At 39.0% G+C, this 22,322-nt stretch overlaps 1 protein-coding gene across 1 annotated transcript in view; it reads right to left on the reverse strand.

Moving 5' to 3' along the window:
• drosha (drosha ribonuclease III) overlaps window positions 1-22,322 on the reverse strand; it is a 123,432-nt gene that overhangs the window by 54,495 nt on the left and 46,615 nt on the right. The window contains exons 18-22 of the mRNA XM_007565032.2: window positions 17,821-17,959; window positions 16,578-16,638; window positions 16,314-16,373; window positions 10,793-10,892; window positions 8,505-8,607 (exon numbers count right to left, since the gene is read on the reverse strand). Coding sequence (XP_007565094.1) covers window positions 8,505-8,607; window positions 10,793-10,892; window positions 16,314-16,373; window positions 16,578-16,638; window positions 17,821-17,959 — 463 coding nt within the window. The remainder of the gene's footprint in view (window positions 1-8,504; window positions 8,608-10,792; window positions 10,893-16,313; window positions 16,374-16,577; window positions 16,639-17,820; window positions 17,960-22,322) is intronic.

The raw sequence follows: 22,322 nt of genomic DNA on the forward strand, positions 1-22,322 counted from the left end.
TATTTCAAGAAATTATTGACTTAAAACAAGCTGATATATCTTGATGAAAAGTTATTTATCAGGTAGTTTTATCTTATTTAAAGTTTCCTAAGATATTTCCACAAGAAACTCGACAAAAAATACTTGGTATGATTTAGTTTTTGACTTGAACCTTCAGAGCCACATAAAGATGGATACAAAGTCGGCCTTCTATCACCTGAAGAACATCTCCAGGATTAGAGGATTAATGTCTCAGCGAGATCTAGAGAAACTCATCCATGAGTTTATCTTTAGTTGAATTGATTACTGCCACAGTATCCTCATAGGGCTGCCTAAAATAATCAATCAGATCCAGATTGCTGCTGCTGCCGTTCTGACTAAAACCAGGAAGGAGGAGCACATCACCCCGTTCTAAAGTCCTTCTACTCAGAATATACTTTAAAATACTTTTGTTAGTTTATTAATCACTGACCTCTCAGGCCTTCTGGTTCTGCTCTGCATCTCCAGAACCAGAACCAAACATGGAGAAGCAGCTTCAGCTTATATGCACCACAAATCTGGAACAAACTTCCAGAAAACGTCTAAACAGCCGAAACACTGAGTTCCTTTATATCTAGAAGACTAACATATTTGATGTGCTTTTTATATGAAATGTAATGTTTATTGCTGCTTTGTAATTGGTAACTTTATGTTTTTATATTTTTATGGTGTAAAACAATCTGAACTGCTGAAATGTGCTAAACAAATAAACCTGAGTGTAACCTCAGCTACAAACCGTTAAAACTTCTGTTTTTACTGAGGTATAATCAGTTTTTAAGAGCCTTTTATTAGCTGCTATATTTCCTCTCCAATCCTATGGAAGTAGTTTGTTTTTCCACACAGAAATTTTGTGCTTTTCTTGCTTTTTCTTTGCTTCAGTAGCCTCAACTTTAACTTTAAGCCACTTCAGAACCTGCTAAAGAGTAAAATTAAAAGAAGCTGCAGCTTGAAAATTGCAGGAGGGAGTTCAGCTATTAGCCAAAAACAGCAATTTCCTGCCCTAAAATAAATCAATGCCGATAAATCTTCAGCTCTCGTTAAGTCCACAAACACAGAAAGCCACCAAACGTCTTGCAGATGTGCATCAGAAGCAATGTGGCCGTCTGAGCGAGGCCAACCACGAGGGCCACCAGAGATCTGCGGTCTGCAGCAGATGTTTCCACTGGAGAGCGGCTGTGGGAGGAATAAACTCTCCCTCCTGCGCCGGAGAACTGAAGTTCCCTTCAAGAATCCCTCTCAACTCAAAGCAAAGTGACGTGTGTGAGCGTTGAAGGCTGGAGGGAAACGGGCGCGCAAGTTCTCCTCGTGTTCTGATGACGAAGCAAATTTGTCAAAAATGTTTCTGATTTGATTTTAAAAACTTTTTCTGACTGAAAGCACAAAGTGGAGGTAAGCAGGAGGAGAAACTGAAACGTCCTCCAGAGGTTTCAGAAGGTATTAGAAATCTAAAAGCAACACCTTTTGGTGTCAATCAGCGGAGAAACCCAGATGAGGTGCAGAGCCAGAAAACTCCTGACAAGACGGCTGCCTGTGCAAAAAAGTGCAGCCCAAAGCGATCCAATCAAACGCGCGGCCCGCTGCAATCATTAAACGCAGATCTGGGCCGCCGCTCAGTCCGGCCCATCAGCCTGTGAAGCTGGAGCCGACGCCCTGAATACACATGAACGCACCAAGCGGCTCGCATGGCAATTACAGAGCTCATCCTGCAGTGGGGTCAGGTCCAAAAACTCAAACCTGCCGTCGGAACCAAACCTGAGATAAGAACGAGTCAGACTGCTTTGTCTGGAGTCGCATCCTGTCCTCCAAAATCCTCCTCAGCATTCTTGATTTTTTTGACATGGAGAGTGACAACAAAGAAAAGGAAATCTCCTCAACCTCCATCATACGTCCGTTGGCTTCCAGAACCACAGTATTTCATTAAACTATGAAAATGTTACTATGAAATAGAGGTGCACCAAATTATCAGCTAACTGATGTATCGGTGCCGATTTCTTTAATTTGGGAGATCGGCGATCGGTCAAGTTTTACACATGAAGCCGATTTTTTTCTACCTCGGTCAGGTCTAGAAATCAACCACAGACGGACCCACTAAGTCATGTCTGCATAATTACAGTTACCAATAGTTACCCCCGACTGCTGCCGATTCAGCAACTTTCTTCATATTTTGAGCATCATTTCAGTCAAAACAACTGGAATCGGCCAAAACCTGGATTGGCAGTGTAACAGATAGTAAATTATTTAGGATTGTATATTATTTAAAAAGAATTTCCAAACTGTGCAGATTGTTTTTAGATGTTTGTCTGTTTTGATAATATATTTAGTTTGTATTTTTTGGGGGTTTCGCAGTGATTTGGATAAAAAAGAAAATAAAAACGATAATCAGCCGTCGAGGCTGCTAAAGGCAGCTATTACCAATTACCTATTATTGATTTTTTTTTTCAATCTGTAATGGACGATCAACCACAAAATAGCATCCATACTTTGAAAGGCTCTTCTACTAAATATTTAAGATCGTGGAACCCTCTGTTAAGAACTCTCAGAAATAATTCTTAATATTTATTTTCTTTTCTGAGTTGAACTTGATGAATCTGATATATTGACATTTATCCCCTGGTACCTCACTTTTTCTTTTTGTCGTGTGTTTGTGTGGGTGTAGGGAGCGATATTTACCCATATTTAGGCACTATATTCATTTTCTGATTTAACATACTGTGGTAACGGTTAGCTTATGTGCTAGTATTACACTACTATGTCTGCAATTAAAGCATAACTACATTTTTTGTGGGAAAAAAAAGACATAAATTGATGGTTCGCACATCTGTTGGCATCAAAAAGAAAAAAAAACTTATCTAAACTGTATCTTTTGGAAATGCTTTATGCCCTTTTGCTTATGCACACTTAGTTTAATGTGCAACAATGACAAACAATGTTTAAAATGAGTTTGAAATGTTACTTTCTCATGTTAGCAGCAGTCGGACGGCGACGTCGCGTTCAGAAACGACGTCTGTGGTTTTTCATGCGACCAATAAAAACCGACGGTCGCATTAATAACCCGAGATGAATTATTCAGAAACGCTCCGGCTCTAATTCATCAAATCACATATTAAACTGCTCGGCTCAGCAAACTGAAACAGAAACCAACACAACCTGGATGAAAACATGAAGAATAAACAAGAACGGAAACATGTAAATGTTTTAATTTCAGGGTTTTCAGGTAAAAATTCGAAGTTCAGAGCTCAGTTTTTAGATTTAAAGACCCAACGAATGACAGATGTTACCATGACGACCAAAGTTTAGGAAGGAAGGATGCAAGGAAGGATGGAAGGAGAGGACAAAAAGAAGGGGAAGACCTGGGAGGACTGAATGAAGGCGAGAAAAAAAAGGATAAGAAAAATGATCCAAGGATGCAAGTAAGGAAAGAAGGAAAAGAAGGCAAAAAAGAGAGGGAGTGTAGGAAAAAAGGAAAGAAAAAGAAAATGAGTTAAAAGAAAGGAAGGAGGGACAGATGGAAGGAAAGAAACGAAGGATGACAGAAAAAAGGAGGGATAAAGATGGGAAGGAAAGGTATAAGGAAAAGAAGGATGGATAGAAACAGGAAGGAGGGAGAGGAAGGAAGGCAAGATGGGTAGAAAAGGGAAGAAATAAAGGAAGAATTAGTGCAGGAAGAAGGGAGTAAGGATGGAGAGAAAAGGAATGAATGAATGAATGGATAAAGGAAGGAATAATGGGAAGGAAAAGTAAGAAAGGAAAGAAGGAAAGAAAAGAAGGACAGACAGAAAAATGAAGGAAGGACATCAGAAGAAGGATGGGTTGAAATAAGAAGGAAGGACACAATGAAGCAACGTATAAAAGAAGAGAGAGAGAACAAAAAGAAGGTAGGAAACAAGGAAGCAACAAGGAAAGGAAGAAGGGAATGACAAGTAAAGACAAAAAAGGAGGCAAGAAATAAGGAAGGATGGACCGGGACTGAAGGAAGGACACAATGAGTCGAGGTGGGAAAACAGGAAGGAAGCAAGTAAACAAGAAAAGAAAGAGTGAAGGAAGGAGGAAAGTCACAGACGAGGATGAAAAAAGGACAAATAGAAGAACAGAAACAAGAAAGGAAGGAAAGGACAGAAGACAAAAAATAAAAGGACAAACTGTTGAATGGACAAAAAGAAGATTGGAAAAGGAAGAAGACAGCAAAGGAAAGAGAAAGAGTAAGGACTGACAGACAGGAAACAAGGAAAGGAAGGAAAGACAGAAGGAGACAGTAATGTTTTCCAGGCTCTGTTCGGTTTCCAAACTTCTCCACACCTGAAAACAGCGAACCATCGGACTTTCCCAGCCTGCGTAGGAGGAACCCTTTAATTTTTATATCTCTACTTGTGAAAAATCAGACCTGGAGGTAGGGATGAGACGCAGAAACAAAGGAGAAAAGAAAGACTGTAGCAATTAACAAAGGCAGCAGCAGAGCTTGAGAGGATCCACCGAGCGCATTGTGTATGAATCTGATATTCAGCAAGTGAGAGATAATCCCTCCTCTGTGTTCTTTTAATAGGGAAGAGCTTAGAGAGGGGCCTCACAAAGGTTCACCATCTGTATCCCCCACGGCTGCTGGCGGCACGTAATCCACACATCAACTGTACCAGGAAATTAGGGCCAAAAAATAAAATTAAATAAAATAGCAGAGCAGGCCTTTCTCAGCTTCTCCTCCTCCTCCTCTTCTTCTTCCCACAAGTTTTTACAAACAGAATCGCTCACGCAGGGTTTCTACAGGTTTCACCAATTCAAATTTAAGACTTTTTAAGACCATTATGAATTAAATTTAATGTCAGAAATGAAAATAAGAAACAACCTTTATCCATGTAGTGTCAAGCTTTTAGGACAGAATGAATGTAGCATCACACAGGTTGGCAACAAAAGTGGTCAATAGACAAGATAAAGTGGAGATAAACTGGGATTTAAGCATGCTAGCTAGATGGCCATTTTCATCTAGCTACATTGTTTTTTAGTTAGTTACCTAGTTATCTTCTCCCTCCATTTCTCCTACAGGAACCAGAACCAGTGGTTAATGCTAACATAAATGCTAATACACCCTTGCTGCATGGCAGACTTGTGATTTAAGACCAACATTTTAAGGTCTTACTTTTATAAACATTAAAAATAAGAGTTAGCTTGTTTTTTAGCTAGCCAGAACCAATGGTACCTACTAAAATGGCTGCTAATATACCTTTGCTAGCTATCAATGGTACATTAGCAGCTAGTTACCAGCAGCATGAGCTGCCTCAAATGTTTGCCTGGCAGAAAAGTCAAGAGAAAAAAATAAACTACATAGCATATCTGAGATTAAGTACCTCTGCCTCTACAAAATTTAAGGCCAACTTACCTTTTTTAATGTATATAAAGGCATTTAAAGGCCTTAACTTAAGATACATGAATTTAAGACATTTTAAGGATGCGGCCACCATGTCATCAGCGAGGAGGACCAGAGAGGCGAGAAAGTGGCTCTGAAGGAGGTAGAGGAAGGAAAAACGGAGGAGTGGAGGCCAAAAGAGCCCGAATGAGAATGGCCCACTCCGGCAGAAGTTAATGACAGGGGATCAGAAAAGCAAGATTTCCATTCAACACTTTGAATTATTCAGGGTTGCAGGGCAGCTATTTGCATTGCAGATTCCTCCACTCCTTTCTCTCCCTCTTCATTCGCTCCGTCTCGAGCAGGAGAACGGCCCTGCCTCGGGGTGGGAGAGGGAGAGGAAGCCTCGTCCATGCAAAACAGGAGATTATCTGTCATTTCCAACACAGCCCGGGTTCAACATTCACCGCGGCGCGGAAACAAATAAAACAAAGGTCAGAGAACACGTTTGCCAGGCCGTCAGAGCTATCTGGGAATATTACGGCTGTCGCATCCCGTCAATTCTCTGCACGACAAAAATGACAACACATCTGTGAGCGCAGCTGCTTTTTACTCATGGCAAAAACACTAAATCTTACCAAATATTTTGGTCTAGTTTCTGCTGCAAATATCTTGGTACATTTGAAACAAGGCAAAACTAACAGAGAAGTAACTTTACTGTGAGATATAGGAGCTTTTTTAACTAAATAATTCCTTAATATTGTTATTTTAAAAAAGTTATAGTTCAACTTTCAGATTATTCCACTTTTAAGACATTTTTCCCCATGTTAAAATATTAAAGGTGACCTATTACCTTTTCTTATGATGGGTCTATGGCCTATACAAAACATGGTCCTTATATTTTTTGCAGAAAATCATTCTTAGAAAATGTGATTTTAGTCAGAATGAGCTGTTTTAGGGCATCATGTCACTTTAAATCCACGTATACTGCTGCTGGCCACTCAACGGTTACCCTCGCATATAAAAGTGCCTCCAAACAGATGCGTAAATATACAGTTGTTTATCTTGGAAAAGCAGAAGTGGCGCCTCCTGCTCAAACAACAAAAATGCAGTAAGAGGTTTCTGGATGGCAAGTCAACAACAAAACACTTGTCTCTTCCAGCAGCCATTGTACAGCAATAAAATCAAGTATTGGATTGCTAGGTAACGGCACAGTGCCTGTCGAATGTTACTTAACAATTGGGAGGCTTTTGAAAAGGCTCATTTTCCAGACACCATAAAAATGGCTTGTTGGTTGTTTTTAGAAGCAGTAGAGACCCAAATGGAACAACAAAAACAAGCAAAATGTGAATTTTGAATAGAAAGCCCCGTTTAACTGTCATTACTTAAAACAAGCTCCTTTATCTTACTGAAATATTACTTCTGAGTTAGTTTTGTCTTATTTCAAGAGTACTAGGATATTTGCACTAGAAACTAGATAAAAAATACTCGGTAAGAGTTTGTGTTTCCGCAGGGCTGCAGCTTGACGTCTCTGTTGGAGAACAGCTTCATGATGATGGAGTGACTCATCAATTACGCCCTAAAAGTCTAGATCAGAGGGAGGTGTAGGCATGGAAAGGAGGCGTTTGAGCTAAAACAAAGGTGAGAAGAAGGGGGCCGGCGAGAGGGGAGAGGCGACGTCTGGAGTCGGCCCCTCTGCATTCACACCAGGAAGGAAGCCGGAGATATTTCAGAGTTAGTAACCCAAAGCCGTCACCACAGGGAGGTTCTCCCCTTCAGAACAGGAACCCTGTTTATTCTTCACTTCGATTGAGCCAATAATGAACCCGCGAAGGGAACGGTGTGGCCCCAGGGCCGACAGGGGTGCCGCGGTGCCAGTCAGCACATTCCCCGCCTGCTGTTTTTTTCCCAGCGCAGAGGGGAGGCGCGGAGATGATCTCTTTAAAGCCACCCACTTTCTGCATCTTTCATCCGAGAGAGACGGCTGAACTGCTTCGAGATGGCGATAAGACTGGAGAAGCTCCCCAGAAGCGAGGCTTAGCAAGGACTGAGGCGGGGTGGCGGCGCCGTGTGTGGGACAGGAGAGCAGAGATTTGGGGACCTTTCAGAGGTCAGCTGGGTAAACGTTTTCAAGGATTAACAGAAAGATAACTGAAGCGTACACAGAACCTGCAGAAGGATTCCTACATCTTTAGCTTTAACATTCTCACACCTGATTGTCCGGTAGACTCTGTTCGATTTGGGACTAAATTGCAACATTTGTTACATTTTTAGCTGCTGTGGTTCTCTTTCACACTGCACTGAGTCAAACAAATCAAACTAAGTAAGAAACCTGTTCCCCTCCTCTCCGGCAGGGGCGCTGCACCAAGAACCACTGAAGGAAACAATATGAAAACCATGGAATAAGATACTGAGATCATCTTCACTTAATATATACAAAAATGAAGTCAGATTTTAGCAATTTTAGGATTTCTGCTTTGTCTTTGGTAAACAAAAAAAAAGCAAGTCACTTCTTGTCCTAATGCTAAAGTGTTTGGTTTGGTTATATTTACCCAGAATGCCCTGCTCTGTAGTCTACTTCCTGCTTTTGGAGTGGTCTCCAGTCCATTTGTCTGGAAAGTCCAGTTTGTGGAGGTGTGAATGTGTAATTAAACTCTGGTGAACACCAAGCAGACTGGAGGCCGCTCCAAAAGCAGGAAATGGACTACAACGCAGGGCATTCTGGGTAAATACAACAGAAAAGCATGCAAGGCTAATGCTAGCAGGAGAAACGACTCATCGTCTTTTACCAAAAACAGAATCATACAACCACTAAAATTTGAGGTTACTTTATTTCTGTTTTCATTTTGTAAAGAAGAAAGTTGCGTTCAGCGTCTTCAGAGGTTTTCATGTTGTTTCCTTTGGTGGTTCTTGGTGCAGCCCCCCCACAGGCGAGGAGGGCAACAGGTGCAGAGTGAAAGTGAACCACAGCAGCTGAAAATGTAACAAATGTTCCAATTTTGACCTCCAATCGAACAGAGTCTACCGGACTTTCAGGTCTGAAAACAGACTTTGTCCTAAATCCTGGGAGTGAAGATGAATTTATTCAACATCTGTCCCTACTTCTTCATCATCAATCATTTCTTCCGTTTTTATCTCAGGAGAGTCTCACCGATGAGCGCTTCAAAGCAGTTGGCCATTGCATGTCGAAGGTCCGACTCCCGGCATAGGTCAGGTCCGTGGGCGTAGAGCATGAAGCGATCCAACTCCAGCTTCTGGAAAAGAGACGCATTCATATCAGCAGGCTGCCCACCGACACCTCAGCAGTAGCTGCTCGCAGGACGAAGGAGGGGGAAAAAAACAACAACATTGCAGATTTTCATGAAGGAAAAGAGCATTAGAGGGGAAAAAAACTCGAGGGAAATGAAAAAGTTGATTGCTCTGGTTGGAAAAGGTTCGACTTCATGGCACTGACGGATGTGCTCATGTGCTGTCCAGCTGTGGCATGAAGCAGGAATAAAATGGGTCACTTACAGACGCCGGAAAACGACAGAATGTGAAAGAGTTGTGACCTTCATTTACTCTGAAAGCTTCTTGTACCGGTCAGTTACTTTTACACAACGCCAGTAGACCTCCTACTGACGCCATGTTGTAAGAGAATAAGATTATGCTGCCCCGTCTAACTTAGTTACATAGACAGAGCCTTTCTACACATTCAGAAAGAGAAAATTGATTAAATTTAAATTAATTTTAGATACATGAATTTAAGACATTTTAATGAATTATAAAAAAAATTAGCCTCATAGAGACACGACAACTTCGAAAAATCTCGTTTTTCAGTAAAAAGAAAATTAGTGATGGGTTTTCCAGTCATACTGAAACTGAAATAAAAACATTTTTTCACTTAACAGTTTGGAAAAAGCAGCTATGCATAAAAATTTAAAATTGTGGTTTTCTCACATTACAAAAATTAGACATATTTAAAAAAAATAATAAAACAGAAACCTCGTATTCTGCTGAATAAAAAAAAAGATGAAAAGAATAAAATATTTAATTCCATCTAAATACTGTGACAATTAACAACAAACGTCAGAATTCAGTTACATACATTCTAACGGATCCTACTTATCAAACAGTACAGCACGTTTTTTCCATTATGTTACATTTTTTCTGTTTTCCACTCCATTTCTGTCGTCTCATCCATCATCGGTACCATTTGGTTGAGACGTTGATGCTCCGACGTTAAACTTAAGAACCTGGAACTAAAAAAATACATTTTGGATCCCAAAACTGGACTCTGTTTGGATCGTTTCTCTTTCCTGTTCTGGTATGCCCCCGCCATCTTTGTTTCTGTATCAACTGGCTCAATGACCAGTAGCGCCCTCTGCTTGATGGCGGCCAAACTACAACATTCAAAGAAGGTCAAATTGGATGATTGGAACAAATTTTAATGTAATAAACCGTTAACTGACAATCGGAAGTTGATTATTTGTTTCCACACTGATGCACAGAAACTGAAATCCAGAAGAAAAGCAGCAAAGCGGCTCCGGATCTGCACAGATCGCATGTAATCTAAATGAGTTTGTGTTGCTGAGCGACGGAGGTCAGTCAAACTTTCTGCAAGTCATCTCCCAGCCAAGAGAAAAGTAGCCCAACTTGACTTTCCTGGCGGCGCTGCAGAGACAAAAAGCAGCCGGGGTGCTTTTTAATTACGCCTAATAACTGTTGGTGGTACCAGCCCCCCCCCAAAAACCTCCCATACTCCTCGTGATTGCACACACACAAATTAAATCACAATTCACAAATACTCCAACTCAGAGGGAACCCGCTCTGACTTTTAAGCCCTGCGAGTGAAGTGGCGGATTGTGGCGGTGCTCGCTGAAGATACTTTCTGGGAGATAATTGCGAGTGTTCTTGAGCAGACGGCTTCAGAGGAGCCCTGGTAAACAACTTGGCAGCGCCCGACGCTGTATCACACTCACTTTAGCGCGAGCGGCAAATTGAAACAAGCCAAACTGCTACACGGCGCTAATGCAGATTCGGGCGGCTGCATCTTTGTATTCAGCGGGGAGCGACATGAAAGATTGAAGTTTTTAATTGGTTTCTCCACATCACGGGACGATTATTGTTGTGTTTCTTTACAAACCGTGCCAGTGAGTGTGGCTGGGCTGCCAGCGAGAGAGGAGGAGGGGGAGGGTGGAAGAAGAGCGATAACAGGAGCTGAAAAGTGATTCAGGAAGACCTCCGGGGGTCTGCAGGGACCCCGGTCGCACTACTCTCCAAAACAACAACCTTTTAACTCCAATTACAAACCTGAGGGGGTAAAAATAAATAAATGCGCGGGTACGGATGGCAGGAAGACAAAATTACTCTTTCCCCTTGTGCGCACTCAAAAAGCAGCTGAGTCATAACACCAGGATGGGAGACAGTTCCAGTTTCCACCTGCAGAGAGACGCTCACCTTGGCTAGCATGGCTAAGTGCTGGTTCTGAACGATGGCCGTCCTGTAGGTGGCCAGGCCGCCCTCCTCCAGGCTGGGGAACAGGTAGTAGAGGTGGACACTGCGGACGGAGAGGAATCCATTTGTAATGCTCATCTCTGCTCTTTTCCAGGAACCCAAAGCCTTTGCTTTCACAGGAAGTGATTTACACCAGACAGCAAAAGCCTAAATTGTTTCAGTAACTCATTTTAAAGGAGATCAACTATCAAAAATTGACATTTTTTACAGGTTCATGCATCCACTTGGGTTTCAACTGCTTCTAAAAACAGGCCTACTGCGATTTTCCTGGCAATAAGTTCATGTTTTTTGGTGTCTGAAAAATGAGCTAGAAACTAGATCAAAAACACTTAAATCTTGTGTTTTTGTAGCATATTCACATTTAATGATGTAAAACAGTCTGTTTTTAGTCAGACTAACTGTAAACGCAGTAAATACATAAAGGAAATCTTTTTGAAAAGTATCAATATTCCAAAAAGCACACAAAAGAAGGAAACCTCGGCTGCGTTCTCCAGGAAAACCAAATTAAAGTCTCCAACACAGATTAGCAGCCTCTGCCTTCCAGGCCCGGTTTGGGTCCAAGAGACGGCCGAGGACGCTTGAGCGGTTCCACAGCTGGGTTCTGCAGTGAGCAGGTTCCATTTTCATTACGCTCCAGCCTCTCCGTAACGCCGCGTGTCATTTGATTTCATTTGAATTAAAACAGGCCATTTCTTTCAGTCATTTCCAATCAGCGCTAAGAGAGGTAAGCAGGTGGCGTCCCGGTTTTTGTTTTTTGTTTTTGTTGTTTTCAAACCCCACATGAGCTCCATTTGTTAGGAGAAGGGAGAAAACCTGGAATAAACACTTGGAGTAATTGAAAATAATTACTTTGATGGCACAAAGTTTGAGCTGCACACTGCAAAAAAACTAAATCTTACTAAGTGTTTTTGGTCTAGCTTTTAGTGCAAATATTTCAACACACTTGAAATGAGACCAAATTAACTCACAAACTTGAGCTTGTTATTAGTAAAAATCTCTTAACATTTTTTTTAGAAGTATTGGTTACACTGGTATTTTCTTTCCACTTATAAGACATTATTGCTGTTTTTAAGTTAAATAACCTGCCAGTGGAACTATTACTGCATTAATATTACTTGCTGCTTGCTGAACTAACATATTTGAGCTAAAAAGTAAACAAAGATACTTGGTAAGACTTTGTGTTTTTGCAGAGTTTGGAGTAAATTGGGACATTTTTAGATTAATCTTGTTAAAGAGTAAAATGTCTCAATTTTAGGGCTCAAAAAGGCAATGTGTCTTTTAATCTGAAGAATCAGCCACTGGAAATAGTACTAAAAAATATCAAGGAATTATTGACCCAAAAACAAAAATACTTGGTTAGAGTTTGTGTTTTTGTAGTGTACGGAGTAAATTGGGACATTTTTAGCACCAACATAAAGACCTACTGGTGTTGTATCAACCTTCCAGAACCTCTCAGGTCTTCTGGTTCTGCTCTGCACCAGAACCAGAAACAAAACCAGAACCAGTGGAGAAGTAGCATTCAGCTTATATGCACCACAAATCTGAAAGAAACTTCCAGAAAACTTCAAAACAGCCGAAACACTGAGTTCCTAGTTAGAGCAACATTGACCAACATATTTGATTTTTATGACTTGGGGTGATGGAACTTATCAAAATATATTGTTCAGTTGTTTTGTATGGTGTTTTCTTTATAAGTTTATACATTTTCTGTTTATTATGAAAAGCACTTTGCTGCTGAAATGTTCTATACAAATAAACTTGATTAATTTTTTATATTAATCTGGTTAAAGAGTTAAATATCCAAACTTTAGTGCTCAAATTTAGAATAAAAAAAATTGTGTCTTTTTTAATCTGTAAAATCTGCTAGTCAAACTAATACTTTTCAAAATCTTGACTTTAAACAAAATCTTAAAACTTGCCGAATAATTACTTGTAACACAGTTTGGTCTTATTTAAAGTGTACAAAGATATTTGCACTTTAAACAAAAGAACTTGGTAAGATTTTGTGTTTTTGCAGAGTATAAAAAAGAAAATGGGCAGGTTGTGGTTTTGCAAAAATTTTCATTTTGCTGTTCCTCTTCAATGTTCAAGATTTTAGCTTCTATATCCTGCTTATAAGTTGTTAGTTTTGTATTACTTCAACTCATTTACATTAGAAATGAAGCAAAAATAGTTGGTAATATTTTGTGTTTGTGCAGTGTATTGAATAAATCGGGACATTTTTAGAAAAGTCTTGTTAAAAATAGGTTTGTGTGTCTTTTTTAGGTGAAAATATAGAACAAAGTTTGCTTCTGAGGACATTCATCTTTAATAATTATGACTAATTCAAAATCTTACCTGAACAAGAACGAATTTCATGTGGAGAAAGAAAAGCTTTTTTCAGAGGATTGCACTTGGATTTATTTTTTTTACATCATCTGCCGATCTTGTAGGTCCCCTCTGTTCGGCACCGACTCCCTCCCTACATTTGGGGCTGTTCGCGTGTGCAAAATGTTCTTTTGGCTGGACAGCAGAGGCGCGCGGACCCTCCAAGGGCAACGCGCACGAGGCAGCTGGCTGGATCTGCTGTAGCCATTTAACTGGACAAGGGGCTGATAAATAATTCAGAGGGCCAGGGCGCAGGCCAAGCATGTCTCGTCAGACACTAACAATCAAAGACGGGTAGGAGAGGAGGAAGAGGCTGAAACGCGCCCGGAGATATCCTGAGGAACGGAGGCTAACTGACCTGCTTGTAGCTGCATAAAGAGCGGCAGTCTGTGTGCCACAATGAGCTCCTATTAGACTTTAATCCTCGGCGCTCACTGATGTGGAAGTGTTAGCGACACGGTTACAAATTAGATTTTTGTGATAGAAGCTGTTTTTGTTGGATAAAAACATTTTTCTTTTCCTTCCAGGAGCAGAAGGAAAAAGAAAAGTTTTTACCTGCTTATGAAGCAGTTAATTCATCTGGTGTTGGTGCACGTTGGAGGTACAGAATGTGGAAAATTAATACCAAGACTTTGTTTCTCTTCCAGGCAAACAGACTTTGTTTTAAAGGGGCGGTATCATGTAAAATTTACTGGTTTTTTATTCTATTCCTTCACCAAAAGCAAACCTGGAGTGTTGCTTTGATTCTTTCAAATCTTTTCATTTCTCAAACAATACCTGGGTGGACTTAGCTTCGCCTTCAAGGCAAAGCTCCTCCCCCTTTCAGCTCCTTCAGACTAGCCAGCAGCAATTAGCAAACACCTGGTGGAACTGCTAAGCTCATTATAGCAGCTATTTATCAGTGAAATGCTGGATGAATGGAGGAGCCATGTTAGGATGACTTCCTGAAGGCGGAGCTTCAGAAAGAGCAGGAGTTTTTAAAGAGACAGAGATCCAATTTCAAAACAGTAAATCAAGAAGTATCTTTTAAGCAATACTTGATATATATGTTTTTTTTTATAACTGAAGGTAACATAATAACTTGATTATGCTTTAAAATGTGCAGAAAATACACATATATATGTATTTTCTGCTGAAGTGGACTGGATCAGCAGTTCTGGCTGTAATTTTGAACCACCACCATGTTTGAAAGAGGGAAGGAAGCATTTTAAATAATTTCCGTCTAACAGATGCAGTCATGTTCATGACAGGTTAGACACTAACTATCCAGCAAAGATTATATTTTCATTTTTTGACCTTAAATTATTACATTTTTTAATTACTCTGATTGAATCCATACATTAAATATGACAGCATAAAATAGAGTATTTGGGAATTCCAAAAAAAGAATGAAATCATAATATTATGAGAAGAGAAAATGTGTAATATCACAAGAAAAAGGTCATAATATTGCAAAAATATTGATATTAGAACATAGACATAATATTACCTGGATAAAGTTGTAATATTATGACTTTATCCTTTCAGTTTCATTTTTTCTTATTTGTGGCCCTAAAACTTCGTCAAAGGGGAAGAAAAAGAAAAAGTATTTAATATCTTTGTTAAATATTTTATATATTAAATATAAATATAATATATGTATTAAATATTTATATAAAACTTATATTACATTTAATATAAAGTCAATGTCGATTTTTGTTGCTTTTCAGAGTAAAGTTGAAATAATACGAGAATAAAGTCATAATATTACCAGAATAAATCTTAATACGACTTTATTCTTGTAATATGACTTTATTCTCATATTTATTAATTAAAAAATGTATTTTTAGTGTGGCCCTAATACTTTGTTGTAGAGGAAAGTTGTAACAACAAGAGCAAGAAAATATTTAATATATATAAAAATGTTTAGGAAGACTAAACTACTTCCCTGGACTGGAAAACGAGTAAGAAAGTCACCAAAGTCTAAAGAGAAACTGCAAGAAGCTTGAAGAGCTGATAATTAAGATTACTTCAAAAGATTACAAGAAAGTCTGGCAGCTTTGAAGAAAAAGAAAAAGAACTGACTCATAGCTTTAGTGCTGAACTCAATGTTTCAGTGATTAAGTTATGAATTTGCTCTTTTTTGGCCACTGTAAGGATGAAAAGCTGCTGCTGTTTTGCAGCAGCTTTTCATCTCAAAGGAGTTGGTGTTGTTACAGGGAGAGTGTGAGATTAATAACAGCTGTGAAATACAAAAACACAAAATCCTGCCAAGTATTTTTTTCTAGTTTCTAATACAAATACCTTAATACTAACTTTTTAGATAGAAACAGGAACTTGTTTTAAGTCAATAAATCCATAATATTTATTAAAAACATAAGTACTACTTTCACCGGTAGATTAATGTTATAAGTGAAATAATCTGCCAACAGAACTATTAGCATTTTATAACCAATATTAAGGAATTATGGAGTATTTTATATCTTACGAAAATACTCTTAAGTTAGTTTTGTATTATTTAAAGTGTACAAAGATATTTGCACTGAAAAGTGGAGATTTTGTGTTTTGTCTGTAATTAAGCATTTTAAATGTAGAGATTTGAACAATAAAACAGATTCAAAGTTCTTGAATTAAAATGTCTACACTGCAAAAACAAAATCCTACCAAGTATGTTTGGTTTAATTTGTACTCTAAATATCTTAGCTTACCGGAAACAAGACAAAACTAACACAAATAACATTTTAGGAAGATACAAGAGCTTATTTTCAGTCAATAATTACTTAATAAAAATGAAATAATATATAATATTTGCACTAGAAATACTTGGTAGAACTTGTTTTAATGGCAGCGACTCATGTTGTCAGCAACACAAGTCAGATAATTGAAAGTTGTCATTGACCATTTCTGGCTGTTTAAGTAACATCCCAGTTCCAATTACCAGTGAATCAGCGTCTTAATGAGGCGCAAGTATGGAGAAAAGCAGCTCAGTGACAGACAGGAAGGATCGCAGACAGTGAGGAAGACGACAGAAACGGAGTGAGGAGGTGAAGAAAGAGGGAAAAGAAAAGACGGTGTTGTAGTCGTCTTCGATTAGCGCCAGCGTCCATCAGAGTCTCACCTGGTGAGGAACTCGACAACAGCGTCGCCCAGGAACTCCAGCCTCTCATTGTGATTGATCCTGGAGAAAAGGGGGGAGATTTGATCAGGTTCAGTCCGAAGCAATGAGCTCATTTCATCCCCCTCCGGTACGCCTCCGTCCCACAGCTAGAGTTAATTTTCCTGTCAGCGGGCCTGCCGGGCGTATTAATCACACAAATGGGCGCTCTGATTGCGCCTGTGGTCAGTGATGGTACGAGCAGATAGGAGCCAGCAGGCTGCCTACCTGGAAGGAGACGGGTCATCCTGACCCAGACGGGACATGATGTTAATCAGTGTGTTGATTCCTGGAAAGAACCGACCCGCAGGCGGGAATTATTAATCACAGAGGGAAGGGAAAAAGCATTTACTTTCACTATAAAACCAAAAAAAGATGATTTTCCCTCTGAATGAATGACATTAAATCTGACTAAACCTTTCATAGTCAGCAGATTACGCACATATCCTTAGTGATTTGGTGGAATTAAAAATTACACTGCAAAACACAACATTTTAACTATTTTTGGTTGAGTTTTCAGTATAAATATCTTAGTTTTAACTTGTTTGAAATGTACTAACTTAAAAATAACTTTCTGCAAGATATAGGAGCTTGACTTAAATAAATAATTGCTTACCATTGATGAAAAAGCACTACTTTCACTGGCAGAACCTGGAAAAATGTCATGTTTTGGCAAAATAATCAGCCAATGGAACTTTTTTAATCAATAATAAGCAATTATTGACTTAAAACAAGCTCCTAGTTCTTGCTGAAAAGTGATTTGGAAGTTATTTTTTGTCGTATTTCAAGTGTACTAAGATATTTGCAATAGAAACTGGACAAAAATACTTGATAACATTTTGTGTTTTTGGAGTGCAAGTACATGGTATTCACCATGCACTGCAAAAACACAAAATTTTACCAAATAATCTTGGCCTAGTTTTTAGTACACTTAAAATAAGACCAAACTAACTTACAAGTAACTTTTCAGCGAGATGTAGAAGCTTATTTTATGTAAGTAATTCCTCAATATTGATGAAAAAGTATGAGTTCTACTTTGTCTTGTTATAAGTGAAATAATCTGCAAATAGATCTAGTACCTTTTAATCAATATTAAGAAATAATTTTCTTAAAACAAGCTCCTATATTTTGCTGTATAGTTACTAAGATGTTTGTACCAAAACTGAACCAAAAGACTTGGTAGGATTTTGTGTTTTTACAGTGTATGATGGTTAATGGAGATACATTTTAAAGACATATCTAAATTATTTAAAATTAAAGTAATTTCAGTACATATAACCACCTGAACTTTAATAGAAGGTTTTCTCTCATAATACAGATAATTTCATTGCCCATCATTGCCCTAATTGATCTAAAACACGTAATAATTATCTTGTTAATTATTTAATGTCAGACAAAAGAGGAAAAATGTTATCTTTTCATATTTTGTAGAGAAACATTTGGTTTCAGCCATGCATGAGGTAAAGCCCACCTTTCTTCCTCATGTACATGTGGTGGACCTTCCTGTCGCCGTACTTCGGTTGGCGGATGCCACAGTTGGACAGCGAGTTGCGGGCGTGATCGGGATTCATGCCAAAGTTGAGGTGGTGACTGGGATGAGTCATGGCCAGCTGAAAGGGAGCGTGAGCAGACATATTTAGCTGCTTCTTTTCTAAAAGTCAGGAGACTTCTCAACAGTCCAAATTAACCAAGTTTTCTTTCCGTATCCAGGAGGAGTTTATCACTACAGACAGATCTGAAACCTCAACACTGATCCAGACATTTCAAACATAAAGAACTTGGAAGAATTGTAATTCCAAAATTACAATTTTTTATTATTATTTGAGACAAATTAAAAAGCAAAACACTTTGTGTTATGAATGTTTTGAATGAAAATTCAAACTCAGTTCCAGTTAATTTTATTACTACTTATTAAAAAGTGAGAAATATGTCTGCATACTATAAAGATTCAACACTTGGTCTGGGCTCCTTTTGCATGAATTACTGCATCAACACATGTTGGTGGCATGTAGCTCATCATCCACTGAATCTTCAAAGTTTTTAAAGAAACTGAGATCCACTTCCTTCTCCTCATTTTTCCATTAATATGCTTCCATATGTTATTCAAATGTCTTTAGCAATGATCTTCTGTGGCTCATGAGTGTTAACTGACATGCACTGCAAAAACACCAAATTTTACCTAGCATTTCTGGTCTAGTTCTAGTCCAAATGTCTTAGTTAACTTGAAATAAGAAAAAACTAACTTCAAAGCAACTTTTCAGATAGAAATAGGAGCTTGTTTTCAGTCAACAATTTATTAATATTGATTAAAAAAGTATTAGTTTTGTTGGGAGATTTGCTCACTTACAAAATGGGGAAAATTTCTCGTCATAAGTGAAGTTTTTTTTTTTTTTAATTTATATTCAAGAATTATTGACTTAAAACAAAATAAAAAGTTACCTGTAAGTTAGTTTTATTTTAAGTTCACTAAGATGTTTCCACTGGAAACTAGACCAAAAATACTTGGTGAGATTTGGTGATTTTGCAGTGCGGTTTTCTTTTGAGGTATTGAAGTTTTCATTAGCTGTAAGCTACGTTTTCCATTTTCACTGCTTCTTTCTTCTAAGGTTGTTTCACCAGTTTTCTCCTGACAGTGTTCTTGGATTAACCATTCAGCAGTCATCCTGTAAGGTAACGACAACTGGACGTGTTTTGCAGTCATGATGCGAGTACAGAAACACATTTGGTGGTTGAAGTAAACCTGCCACTGTTAAGCCTCTAAAAGGTGATTCCAGGGTTAAGCTGTTGAGAAACGAGGCACCAGCAGCTCTTCATTATCCATCTTTCACATCCTGCAATGTCAGCTTCACTTATAAAAAGATGCAATGTTGCCTTTCATTTTATTCATAAAAAAAAACCTTCCAAGTTGCTTAAAAAGGCGTTTGGGCGGCCAAACCACAGAACCATCTGACTAAAAGGTAGAATCTCTGTTCCTCTCCATGAAAAGGCAGTGGAAATGTCTCGTCGTTGGTCTAAAAGGTACAAAGGTACTTCGGGAGACTGAAGTAGAGTATTGTAGCATGCAAGATCCTGCCCCCACCTTCCTGGTGGAGGGCAAAAAGCTGATTAGCATTGGTTTTAGCTGTTATGTTATTAACGCAACGCGCTAAATCGTAAATGTACGCCTGATTTATGAAAGAAAAAGGGACGCAGTGCTTTGCTACTAATTGTCAACACTATGACAACTAGATACCAAGGTTAGGAAAACAATTTAATTAGGAAAAAAATAGCGAGGGAGAGGGAAGTAGTTCAGTTATGCTAGCTTGACTTTATGCTAGCTTGACTTTGACAACTTAACATGTAGATCTGCTGTGGAATTCAATTAAAAAATAAAAAGTCGGCCTCCACACCAAATCTGACAGATCATCAGTAGAGCAGGTGTTTATATGGTTAATCAACCACCACAGTGTTAAGATTAGCTAACAGCAGGGGTAGCTAATCTATCATAGCAATCATTTTTAAAAACATAAAACTGAGATGGACTGGATGTTCTGTTCTTTGTGTGGGAAAAGTTTGAGATTTTTTTTGGTGTTGGATTGCTATGGCAACGAGTCCGTGTGTAGCGTAGCCGACAGAGAGAGAGAAAAAAGTGTTTTTTCCTGTTATTTTTCCCTTTGCTGTGGCACACTGCACATCTCCAAGTTTCATTTAGTTAACAGAAATGTTCTACTTCCATTTCTTATGGATGGCATGTAAAAGAATCGGATGTAAACAGCATGCAAGGCGTCCATGTTGTTGTTTACCCAACAGCAATGGCAGCTTCCTCAAAATCCTGAATCTGATAATAAAATGTAATTATCCTTTTGCCTCAGAGATCCCAACTGATCTAAAATGACTATAAGGAATCGGTAGTTTGTTTCTCCACTGTTTTACCTACCATTGGTAAAACAGAAGCCCAAGAGAATCCGGACGGATATAGTCACAGGCGTCAGGCTCACTGACTACTTAACAGACAGGTCAAAGATTGAGAAACTGAAGGGATGTTCACAGTCATCAGTATTCCTCACATTTAAAGTGTGACCGCAAGTCTTGTCTTTTGCAGAAAATAAAGTTGTGAGGAGTTTTTTTTTTTTTTTAAGGTTTTGTTGGCTCTAGTGGCCTTCTCTTGAAAGTAGTTTGACAGGAAAGAGGGCAATGAGAGAGGGGGAAAACATGCGGCAAACGCCACCAGGACGGGAATCGACCCCGTGACCACCGCCACCAGGACCAAGACCCTAACACGTGGGCTGCGCTCTGCTCCTGCGTCACCACAGCACCAGTTGTGAGGAGTCTTAACGCCATGTGGAAAACGTCATCAGGCCGGGAATCGAACCCGTGACCACCACCACCAGGACCAAGACCCTAACACGTGGGCTGAGCTCCGCTCCTGCGTCACCACAGCACCAGTTGTGAGGAGTCTTAACGACATGGAAGCTGGAAGTAGATAACTTGTTTGCTTTTGTGCCAGGAAAGATTAACACAGAAAATGCATATTTTTGCTATTTTTCCTGTATCGTGTTTAGACATTAAGAAAACAAGATGCTATGTGTGAAAGGAGTAGTACACTAATAAAACAAACTGGTTGGATTTAGGGTTTATTTTTATTTGGTGGCCAGGTTGGAGACTTTGGATTTGAATTAAGAGTGTGTGGATGGCACATTGTTTTAGAGGAGTAGGGGGGTATTTCAGTTTTTGATGTTGGTCGACCCAATCTTTCAACAAGATTGTATTTTGACTAGGAAGATGAGATTTTAGGATCAGTGTGAGAATCTGCTAGGTTTTTGTTCAATTGTGGTTTTTGGTTATTTGAATAAATGGAGTTGGTTTTTGGAGCGATGTGAGCAGGATTTGGTAGGAAGGGATTGGTTTTTGGTAGAATGAGATCGGTTTTTGGTTAGATGCGACTAGGTTTTGGAGGGATGAAATTTGTTTTGGTATGGAGGCGTTGTTTTTTTGTGGGAAGGCATTGTTTTTTCTGTGCAGTGGTGGAATGGGGTTGGTTTTTGGTTGGACAGGATTGGTTTTTGGTAGAAAGGGATCGGTATTTGGTGATATGGGATTGTTTTTTTCTGTGTGCTGGTGGGATAGGATTGGTTTTTGGCTGAATGGGAGTAGTTTTTCGTGGGATGAGACCGTTTTTTGGTGTGAAGGGATTGGTTTTTCTGTGTGGTGTTGGGATGAAATTGGTATTTGGTCGATTGATATTTATGGTTTTGTAGGTGAAGGGGACTGGCTTTTGCCTGGTTGGTGGATATGATTGATTTCTGATCTATTACGTTTTGGTTGCGTAGATCAGACCAACCAATAGAATTGTTTTTGGAGAAGTTGGGTTGGATGGGTTTGTTTTTTTGTGGGTTGGGTAAAACCAACCCACAATGTTATAAAATAACACTTTGGATTTATGTTGTAAGACTGGGTGGGAATTTTCATTTGACAAGTAAGGGGCCATGATCAAGATGGAAATTTTCTTTTAGGAAAAATGGTTGGCTAGATGGGTGGGTGGGTGGAAATAAAACAAATCCAGTCTTGTACTGACTTGTATTTCATTTGCTTGTTTCTTTTCTTCCTTCAACAAAATGCATCTCTACCCCGCTCCATCTGAAAGCATCTTTAATTCTTCATCACAGATGGCCAAATGCTGGAGAAAGCTCAAGGCTGTTTGCCAATTCTATAAACTGCAAATGCATTACAGTTACAGCTCCAAGACAGCAAATCTGAGGTCATCTTTCAATTTGTCCTTCCAATGAGACTAATAGTTATGAATCAGAAGACAAGGACAGCTTTCAAACTGGTTCGCATAAACGGTGCTTCTTTCTTAATCTCTAAAGCATCAACATTCAAAACCTCCATAATAGAGATGTGCCGATCAGGTTTTTTCCTTCCGATTCCGATCACCCATGAGGGCCGATCACCGATACCAATCACATAATAATAATTTTTTAATCATAAGCACTA

This window comes from Poecilia formosa, unplaced genomic scaffold (genome assembly GCF_000485575.1).
Source record: "Poecilia formosa unplaced genomic scaffold, Poecilia_formosa-5.1.2 Scaffold171, whole genome shotgun sequence".
Lineage (NCBI taxonomy): Eukaryota > Metazoa > Chordata > Actinopteri > Cyprinodontiformes > Poeciliidae > Poecilia > Poecilia formosa.